This window comes from Chiloscyllium plagiosum, unplaced genomic scaffold (assembly GCF_037043375.1).
Source record: "Chiloscyllium plagiosum isolate Xiang-an unplaced genomic scaffold, Cpla_swu_hap1 HiC_scaffold_4, whole genome shotgun sequence".
Taxonomy (NCBI): Eukaryota; Metazoa; Chordata; class Chondrichthyes; order Orectolobiformes; family Hemiscylliidae; genus Chiloscyllium; species Chiloscyllium plagiosum.
Genome location: NW_028270142.1, coordinates 110,235,389 through 110,246,159, shown reverse-complemented (window position 1 = coordinate 110,246,159; position 10,771 = coordinate 110,235,389). Strand labels below are relative to the sequence as shown.

General features: G+C 52.6%; 1 protein-coding gene across 5 annotated transcripts in view; it reads left to right on the top strand.

Annotated features, from left to right (window-relative positions):
* nbeal2 (neurobeachin-like 2) overlaps positions 1-10,771 on the top strand; it is a 239,977-nt gene that overhangs the window by 122,656 nt on the left and 106,550 nt on the right. For all 5 annotated transcript variants that reach the window (XM_087986597.1, XM_087986596.1, XM_087986593.1 and 2 more), the window contains 3 exons: positions 5,018-5,150; positions 9,045-9,164; positions 10,175-10,484. In XM_087986597.1, coding sequence (XP_087842723.1) covers positions 5,018-5,150; positions 9,045-9,164; positions 10,175-10,484 — 563 coding nt within the window. The remainder of the gene's footprint in view (positions 1-5,017; positions 5,151-9,044; positions 9,165-10,174; positions 10,485-10,771) is intronic.

Below are 10,771 nucleotides of genomic sequence, written 5' to 3'. Positions count from 1 at the left end.
CCCCCCTCTCTTGACCCCCTCCCCCCTCTCTTGCCCCCCTCCCCCCTCTCTTGCCCCCCTCCCCCCTCTCTTGACCCCCTCCCCCCTCTCTTGCCCCCCCTCCCCCCTCTCTTGCCCCCCCTCCCCCCTCTCTTGACCCCCTCCCCCTCTCTTGACCCCCTCCCCCTCTCTTGACCCCCTCCCCCCTCTCTTGCCCCCCTCCCCCCTCTCTTGCCCCCCTCCCCCTCTCTTGCCCCCCTCCCCCCTCTCTTGCCCCCCTCCCCCCTCTCTTGACCCCCTCCCCCCTCTCTTGACCCCCTCCCCCTCTCTTGACCCCCTCCCCCCTCTCTTGACCCCCTCCCCCCTCTCTTGACCCCCTCCCCCCTCTCTTGACCCCCTCCCCCCTCTCTTGACCCCCTCCCCCTCTCTTGACCCCCTCCCCCCTCTCTTGACCCCCTCCCCCTCTCTTGACCCCCTCCCCCTCTCTTGACCCCCTCTCTTGACCCCCTCTCTCCCCCCCTCTCTCCCCCCCTCTCTCCCCCCCTCTCTCCCCCCCTCTCTCCCCCCCTCTCTCCCCCCCTCTCTCCCCCTCTCTCTCCCCCCTCTCTCCCCCCCTCTCTCCCCCCCTCTCTCCCCCCCCTCTCTCCCCCCCCTCTCTCCCCCCCCTCTCTCCCCCCCCCTCTCTCCCCCCCCCTCTCTCCCCCCCTCTCTCCCCCCCCTCTCTCCCCCCCCTCTCTCCCCCCCTCTCTCCCCCCCCCCTTCCCCCCCCTCTCTCCCCCCTCTCTCCCCCCTCTCTCCCCCCCCTCCCCCCTCTCTCCCCCCCCCTCTCGCCCCCCTCCCCCTTCTCTCGCCCCCCTCCCCCTTCTCTCGCCCCCCTCCCCCTTCTCTCGCCCCCCTCCCCCTTCTCTCGCCCCCCTCCCCCTTCTCTCGCCCCCCTCCCCCTTCTCGCCCCCCTCCCCCTTCTCTCGCCCCCCTCCCCCTTCTCTCGCCCCCCTCCCCCTTCTCTCGCCCCCCTCCCCCTTCTCTCCCCCCCTCCCCCTTCTCTCGCCCCCCTCCCCCTTCTCTCGCCCCCCTCCCCCTTCTCTCGCCCCCCTCCCCCTTCTCTCGCCCCCCTCCCCCTTCTCTCGCCCCCCTCCCCCTTCTCTCGCCCCCCTCCCCCTTCTCTCGCCCCCCCTCCCCCTTCTCTCGCCCCCCTCCCCCTTCTCGCCCCCCTCCCCCTTCTCTCGCCCCCCTCCCCCTTCTCTCGCCCCCTCCCCCTTCTCTCGCCCCCCTCCCCCTTCTCTCGCCCCCCCTCCCCCTTCTCTCGCCCCCCCCTCCCCCTTCTCTCGCCCCCCCTCCCCCTTCTCTCGCCCCCCCTCCCCCTTCTCTCGCCCCCCCTCCCCCTTCTCTCGCCCCCCCTCCCCCTTCTCTCGCCCCCCTCCCCCTTCTCTCGCCCCCCTCCCCCTTCTCTCGCCCCCCCTCCCCCTTCTCTCGCCCCCCCTCCCCCTTCTCTCGCCCCCCCTCCCCCCTCGCTCGCCCCCCTCTCCCCTCTCTCGCCCCCCTCTCCCCTCTCTCGCCCCCCCTCTCCCCTCTCTCGCCCCCCTCTCCCCTCTCTCGCCCCCCTCTCCCCTCTCTCGCCCCCCTCTCCCCTCTCTCGCCCCCCTCTCCCCTCTCTCGCCCCCCTCTCCCCTCTCTCGGCCCCCTCTCCCCTCTCTCGGCCCCCTCTCCCCTCTCTCGCCCCCCTCTCCCCTCTCTCGCCCCCCTCTCCCCTCTCTCGCCCCCCTCTCCCCTCTCTCGCCCCCCTCTCCCCTCTCTCGCCCCCCTCTCCCCTCTCTCGCCCCCCTCTCCCCTCTCTCGCCCCCCTCTCCCCTCTCTCGCCCCCCTCTCCCCTCTCTCGCCCCCCCGCCCCCTTCTCTCGCCCCCCGCCCCCCTCTCTTTCCCCCCGCCCCCCTCTCTCTCCCCCCCGCCCCCCTCTCTTGCCCCCCCGCCCCCTCTCTCTCCCCCCTCCCCCCTCTCTCCCCCCCCTCTCTCCCCCCCCTCTCTCCCCCCCCCTCTCTCCCCCCCCTCTCTCCCCCCCCCTCTCTCCCCCCCCTCTCTCCCCCCCCTCTCCCCCTCCCCTCTCTCCCACCCCCTCTCTCCCACCCCCTCTCTCCCCCCCCCTCTCTCCCCCCCCTCTCTCCCCCCCCTCTCTCCCCCCCCCTCTCTCGCCCCCTTCTCTCGCCCCCTTCTCTCGCCCCCCTCCCCCTTCTCTCGCCCCTCCCCCTCCCCCCCCCCCTCTCCCCCTTCTCTCGCCCCCTCGCCCCCCTCGCCCCCTTCTCTCGCCCCCTCCTCCCTCTCTCCCCCCCTCTCCCCGTCTCTCGCCCACCTCCCCCTTCTCTCGCCCCCCTCCCCCTTCTGTCTCTCGCCTCCCCTCCTCCCCCTCCTCTCTCCCCCCTCCCCCTTCTCTCCCCCCTCCCCGCTTCTCTCCCGCCCTCTCCCCCCCTCTCTCGCCCCCCTCCCCCTCCCTCCCCCGCTCGCCCCTCTCTCTCTCGCCCCCCTCCCCTCGCTCTCGCCCCCCTCTCCCCGCCTCTCCCCCTCTCCCTCTCTCGCCTCCCCCTCTCCCTTCGCACCCTCTCCCTCTCTGCTCCCCCTCTCCCCTCTCTCGCGCCCACCCTCTCCCCTCTCTCCCCCTCTCGCCCCTCTCTCGCCCCCCCTCTCCCCTCTCTCCCCCCCTCTCCCCTCTCTCGCCCCCCTCTCGCCCCTCTCTCGCCCCCCCTCTCCCCTCTCTGCCCCCCCCTCCCCTCTCTCGCCTCCCCTCTCGCCCGCTCGCTCACCCCCCTCCCCCTCTCTCTCCCCCCTCGCCCCCTCTCTCGCCCCCCCGCCCCCTCTCTCTCCCCCTCTCCTCCCCCCTCTCTCCCCCCCCGCTCTCCCCCCCCTCTCTCCCCCCCCCTCTCTCCCCCCTCTCTCCCCTCCCCCCCTCTCGCCCCCCCCTCTCGCCCCCCCCTCTCGCCCCCCCCCTCTCGCCCCCCCCTCTCGCCCCCCCCGCTCGCCCCCCCCTCTCGCCCCCCCCGCTCGCCCCCCCCTCTCGCCCCCCTCCTCTCTCCCCCCTCCCCCCTCTCTTGCCCCCCCGCCCCCCTCTGCCCCCCCTCTCTCCCCCCCTCTCTCCCCCCCCCTCTCGCCCCCCCCACCTCGCCGCCCCCCCCCACCTCGCCCCCCCCCCACCTCCGCCCCCCCCCACCTCGCCCCCCCTCGCCCCCCACCCCCACCTCGCCCCCCCCCCACCTCGCCCCCCCCACCTCGCCCCCCCCCCACCTCGCGCCCCCCCCCACCTCGCGCACCCCACCTCGCCCCCCCCACCGCGCCCCCCCCACCTCGCGCCCCCCCCACCTCGCGCCCCCCCCACCTCGCGCCCCCCCCACCTCGCGCCCCCCCCACCTCGCGCCCCCCCCACCTCGCGCCCCCCCCCACCTCGCCCCCCCCCCACCTCGCGCCCCCCCCCACCTCGCGCCCCCCCCCACCTCGCCCCCCCCCACTCTCTTGGCACCCCCCCCCTCTCTTGACGCGTGGCGTGCTCTCTCTCTCGCGCTCTCTCGCACTCTCTCACTCTCACTCTCTCTGATTAGTTAGCAGATCTTCAATCTATGCAACATATGAAAGTTTGAGAGACAAGATCATACCTTTTAGAAATCCAAATACACTTTATTCACTCTCTTTGTTACATCTTCAAAAACTCAAATTTGTCAAACCCAATTTGCCTTTCCCAATCCGTATTAACTCTGTATTATGATTTTCTGAACATCATCTTTTTAGCTCATTAATAGATTCTAGAATTTTCCCAATATCAGATGTTAGGCTAACTGGTCTATATTTTCATGCTCTCTGTCTATCTTTTTGAATAGAAATGTTACATTAGTGGTTTTCTATTCTGCTGAGACCTCTCTTGGAATTTGGCATGTTAAAAATAACGTACATATTATCTTTGCAGCTAGTCTCATCAAGAACTTCGGATGCAGGCCATCAGGTCCGGGGTTTGTCAGCCTCTGGTCCTGTTAGTTTCTGAGTACCTTTTCTCAAGTGGGCAACATTGTTTCTCTGTTTTGATTTTATACTATTCAGGGATGCTTTTTATGTCTTCAACTATGACTAATGGTCACTTTAACAGCTCTTTGGTTTTTGTTTTAAATGCTTGTAGAAGCTTTTGCTGTCTATTTTGTATCTCTTGCTAATTTTCTCTTGTGCTCCAATTTCTCCCACTGTTTTTTAGTCATTCTTTCTGGCCTGTCAAATTTTCCCAATTTTCTGGGCTTTTAATCTCCACAGAATTGTAAGCTTTTTCTTTCAATTTTATGCCACTCAAAACATCCTTAGCTATTCATGGATTGTTCATTTGTCTCAGTCTTTCTCAATGGAATATATCCTTGTCAATGTTATACTTATTCATTGCAGATATATAATAACATTACTGTGTGAGGAAGAATTGTCATGCATTGTTCACCTGTGCAGGGAAGAATCCATATTGGCCCATCCAACCAATTATCAGCAAATTTGTAACTGGGGCCAAATATTGGGTGAAATAACATTGTGCTGTTTTGATCCCTTCTTGGAGAGTAATTAATAGCAGATTGGAACACAAGATCAGCTTTAAAAAAACAATAATTTTGTCATAGAGCAAAGTGCCACAGGATAATGATGTGAATGTAAAAGCACTTCTGAAGTTAAGGTTGAAGTACATATTTGGAATTGTGCCGAGCATCTTTTGTTCTATATGTATCCCTGTTTATTCCTGTCTGGAAGTTTTTGATGGGACAACATGGAGAGAGCTTTACTTTACAGGGTGCTGGCACCTTTGTTCATTGGCAAAGTGCTTAGATTTATGAAATGCTTGGTTGAGAGGGTGAAGAGGATTATGCATTAAGAAAGTTGACCCCTGTAACTGATTCTTAGTGTGACAAATCTAGCAATCTTTACATTGGCAAACTGTTCTTAACAAAAGGATATTGTCTCCGAAACTCAGAAATGGAAATATGGACTAATGGTAGAAAGGACATAAAGTTCATTTTCTTTCTTTCTTTTCCTGCAGTTTCTTTACATCAAGTGGGACTGGATTTGAAGCCTTCTTCACGTCCGATGGGATGCTAGTTGTTGCAGTTTGCACCAAGAAAGAATATATGACCGTGGCACTCCCAGAATTCTCCTTGAGTGACTCTCACTGGGTATGTTCTTCTACGTGCTGATTTCTAGTCTAGAGTATCTCATTGGAGGTGGTTATTTTGTCCTGCCCTACTTTTTTTTTTGCAAAAAATATACTTTATTCATATATATTATCTCGACGTCGGTACAAAAGGACCAAACCAGTTCAGTCTAGACTTTTTAAAAAAAAAAAGTGGGAATTTGGCATTCCTCATTTGAGCTTCAGTTCAGTTGCAACAATAAGGCATTTTCTAATCATGAAAGGAAACTATCTACATTTCCATTAAGACAAAGAGGGAATCTCAAGTTTAACAGACCTTCGATACATTTTGGCAGATGGACCTTAACTCTGGTCTTCATCCACTGATCCTTGGTAGCGGCTGACCTAAGCTTTAATTCATTCCTCAGCATGTAGTCCTAGACCTTGGAATATATCGGTGTGCAACACTCAGTTGAGGTCAACTCTTTGCACTGAAAGACTAACAGATTTCGGACGGACCAAAGTTGCACTGAGTTGATGGTCTTCAGGTGCAGTTAATGTCTGTCCCAGGAACAACCCATTGAGTAGAGAGTCCTCCATCACGGAGTTGCTCCCTCATGGTTTTGTTAAGAAGATGGTGCTGGGCATCTATCATGAGTGTTGGTAGCAGGTTTTGATACAGCTGTGAGAGTAACTTATTTGAGCATTTAAGAATGCAGTTAAAAGTCAAGCAGGTTGATATGGGATTGGAGTTAAATGCAGGCCAGATGCTAACGATAGCAATTTCACTTCCATACAAGAATCCTTCAAGGTGAGTTGCAATTCTGGAGCATAATTATTGATCGTTTTTTTTATTATAAGAGCACTGGAACAGCGGTCAACTGAACTGAAAAGCATCCAGCATTTACACATGCATACTTCTGGGTGGTGATGGAGCTGGAGAAGGAATCCTGCCCAGTTGTCCCTATCTTATCTCAGTGCCCAGACAGTTGTAGTAGTTGTAATGTAATCTTAACAATCATATAACAGAGAGCTAATATGGCACCTACATCTACTTAAGAGCTGTTTTGAGGCCAGGCTTCATTATAATGAACGAGCAAGACCCCAACAAGGTAACTCGCAAGTTTCCAATTGTGGTTCAGGAATTGGCAGCCGGAGGCTACTCTCTCGAATGATCACTCGATCAGGGGTGGTAGCAAGGTGGCAGTGGGGAATGTGTTCTACTTTTGTCAAGTAATTTTTTTTATAAGATTAGATACCCCACAGTATGGAACAGGCCCTTCAGCCCAACAAGTCTACACCGACCCTCCAATGAGTAACCCACCCACACCCATTTCCCCTACCCTATGTTTACTCCTGACTAATGCACCTAACACTATGGGCAATTTAGCCTGGCCAGTTCACCTGCCCTGCATATCTTTGGAAACCGGCACACCTGGAGGAAACCCACGCAGAAACTGGGAGAACATACGGACTCCACACAGACAGTTGCCCGAGGCAGGAATCGAACCCGGGTCCCTAGTGCTGTGAGGCTGCAGTGCCACCGTGCCACCCAGTAATGTAATATATTACTAACGTTTATGGGCAACAATCAATCCTACCTCCAGCAGCTAAGCTGATGTGCAGAAAGTGTGAAGGACTGGCACTGCTCTTGCTGCAACTGAGAAGATCACTACTGTATGAAGGTTCTGCCTGACAGGATCCCACCATGCTCCAGCAGGGAATATCTTCCAGATCAACATGTCTGCTGACTGTAAATAGATGAGCCCTGTGGCACGTTTTCTCCTTTATCAAATTAATTTAACTCCATCACCATAACAATCTTTTCCCTTAATTCTTTCTTCAGTCAGTCCTCCAACTTGTAAAATCTCTTTATTTTTAATCGCATACTCGAATTACTCCCAAGGTGCACCCTGTTGACCTCCCATCCTCCACTTGGTGCAAATTCCACAGTGTCCAAAATGGCCAATTGAATTTAAAGCTATTCAAAGGTCCTGCTGACTCATTTGGCTACATCTGTCCTGATTAGATGCAGGCAACTGAGTTTCACATCTTGTAACCAGAAGTTATTTGGCTTTTTCCATTCATCTGATCAGTCTGAATGGGACCTGAACACACATCCCTCTGATTCAGAAACTCTGCATCTGGACCAAAGATTTACTTCCCGCCTTCAATGTATGAAAGTGGTCAGTCTGTCTTGGGGTGATTACCACTAACATTAGGGTTAATGTTCCCAACTTTAACTGTAACAGCTTGTAGAAATTCTGTTTGGAAGACAATTACCTTGTGAAATAAGGTGAGACACTTGCCCCCTTGAAACTGCTGCTTGCTGGATGGCTCCAAGTAGTAACATTCTTCACCATTGCAGGGCACAGTTGGGAAGGTGGTTGGGTTCAGTTTTAAATGTACAACTTGGAGTTTAATGATATTGTCAGCACCTGGTTGCAATTTTAGTTGAAGATCTGAGAGGGTGAGTGGCAGTTGCTTATCCCCATACCAAATGTATCAGAAGGCAGATTCTAAATCTGAATCTTCGGTGTCACAGTTGAATTAAAAGTGCAACAGGTATGTTGAAGTTGCAGAAATGTAGGATTTCCATTTCTTCTGAGTCTTTGCATGAGGATATATTATCTTAATGAGTGCCAGAGGATTTTGACAACAGTTTCATGGAAATGTGGATGCAGCGTAACAGTTATAGTCATAGAGATGTACAGCATGGAAACAGACCTTTCGTTACAACCCGTCCATGCCGACCAGAAATCCCAACCCAATCTAGTCCCACCTGCCAGCACCCGGCCCATATCCCTACAAACCCTTCCTATTCATATACCCATCCAAATGCCTCTTAAATGTTGCAATTGTACCAGCCTCCACCACATCCTCTGGCAGCTCATTCCATACACCTACCACCCTCTGCGTGAAAAAATTGCCCCTTAGGTCTCTTTTATATCTTTCCCCTCTCACCCTAAACCTATGCCCTCTAATTCTGGACTCCCCTACTCCAGGGAAAAGACTTTGTCTATTTATCCTATCCATGCCCCTCATAATTTTGTAAACCTCTATAAGGTCATCCCTCAGCCTCCAACACTCCAGGGAAAACAGCCCCAGCCTGTTCAGCCTCTCCCTGTAGCTCAGATCCTCCAATCCTGGCAACATCCTTGTAAATCTTTTCTGAACCTTTCCAAGTTTCACAACATCTTTCCGATAGGAAGGAGACCAGAATTGCACGCAATATTCCAACAGTGGCCTAACCAATGTCCTGTACAGCCGCAACATGACCTCCCAACTCCTGTACTCAATACTCTGACCAATAAAGGAAAGCATACCAAACACCTCCTTCACTATCCTATCTACCTGCGACTCCACTTTCAAGGAGCTATAAACCTTCACTCCAAGGTCTCTTTGTTCAGCAACACTCCCTAGGACCTTACCATTTAAGTGTATAAGTCCTGCTAAGATTTGCTTTCCCAAAATGCAGCACCTCGCATTTATCTGAATTAAACTCCATCTGCCACTTCTCAGCCCATTGGCCCATCTGGTCCAGATCCTGTTGTAATCTGAGGTAACCCTCTTCGCTGTCCTCTACACCTCCCAATTTTGGTGTCATCTGCAAACTTACTAACTGTACCTCTTACGCTCGCATCCAAATCATTTATGTAAATGACAAAAAGTAGATAACATAAGCCACTTGCCCCTGAATGTTCTCCATCACTTGACATTAAAGCAAAAATCAGACATTAAACCACAGGTTTGCTGCAGGTGCCCAAAAATCTGTTTTTGTCTGCTAATGGTATAAAGGGTAAATCTGGTCGAAGGAAGCACATGTGCGTGTGTGAGATACAGAAAGAAAATATGGACCGAGGATGTTGTGTTCTGGTAGAGTGAGTAACTCCACTCACCAACATTATTTCATTTTATCCCCACTTCTTGTTTGCAGCACTGCATTGATATTGTTCACATCGCAGGACGCCGACCCTTTGGGCAGAATGTGGTTAATATCTATACAGACGGTTATCTGAGAAAGACTGCACAACTACGATTCCCTTCACTAAATGAGGTGAGGTCTGACCTTCACTAAGTTCATTGAGTTTCCCTTTATCCCTAAAATAAAACATGATAAAATTAGTTTCTTTATGGCATCAATGATGGGACTCAGCCCACTGACCTTGGAGACCTTGAGATAAAGTTATGCATCAGAATGCCATCTAATTGCAATAATAGAGGGGGTGCTACATTGTTATCAGAGTAAATTAACAAAAACAGGATTTAGTTATATATTTGCACTCTTCTGTCCTTATTGCAATTCCAGTATGTTCTTTATGCATACCTTCCTTACTGGAAATCTGGACTCCTTTGAACTAAGGTGCAGTGTGTACTGAGCCAATTGAAATTTTCAAGACTAAATAGATTTTTGGTGATCAAGAATATCAATATTATGTAGCAGAGGGTATTAGGTGCAGAATAGACTCGAGGGAACCCCTGAGCCTATTCTTTTGTTCTCACCCCGTTCTCTCAATTTTGATGCCATCTTGTACTCCGGGCTTTAATTCTTCACCTTTCTCAGTGTGCTCTGAAGAAAATAATCTGACGTAGGAACAGAAGTGGCCCATTCTGCCTAATAAGTCTTCCCCACCATTCAATACAGTCATGGCTAATCAAACACTTCAATGCCTTTTACCCATGCCATCCCCATAACCCTGTTCACTTGTTTTGGTATTAATAAATTTATCACTATTAACTTGTTTTCACCATTGAATGCTAACAGACCTACGAAGTGTTTCTGGAAAGTTTATAAAAATTGAGACAACTGTGATGCTGTAAATCAGAAACAAAAACAAATTGCTGGAAAAGCTCAGTATGTCTGACAGCATCTGTGGAGAGAAATCAGAGTTTGATATTTTGGATCCAGTGTCCTTCCTGATGAACATGGATTTCTCTCCACAGATGCTGCCAGATTTGTTGAGCTTTTCCAGAACTTTGTTTTTTTTTCTATTTATTCCATTTTATCTTTAAAATTTAATTAGATTGTAATATTTATGTTATAAAAATTTTAATCCTTCCTTTCAGTCCTTCACTTACTGCTGTATTGGATCAGCTGGTCACAGAACAACGACAACAGTTATTACTTCTCCCATCCAGACTCCCGATCTATCCTTCACTTCACATTACCCCCTCAACCGTTCTCAGTCCTTCCCAGCCAGCTTTACATCCCCCATGAGAGGCTCCACCTCTCCACAAGCCATTGTGAATACAATCGCGGCCAGCATGCAGGATGCAGAATGGGGCACACCAACGTCCCTGGAAGGGCTGATGGGATCTGTCTTTGTGTTCCATGAAGCCCTGCAGCCGATGCAGATCAAAGCACTTTTCAATGCAGGTGGGTTTTCCTGTTAACTGTGTTTTATTAGTCAGCCATAATGTGAGAGTGTGCACACAGTCTTGTTTATTCCCATTTGTGTTACTGAGGCAGTAATGATAGACGTATCTATCTACCTGTCTGCCCTCTTAAGTGAATGGTAAAGATTGTAAAGCAATACTTGAAGCAATGTATCACTCTCCAGTTTGTCAATCAACATTGTACACACAATCAGTACTACCAAAAAACTACTACTTTATCTCCATACTCTTCTTGGGATCCTGTTGAGCCCAAATTGGCTGTCACAT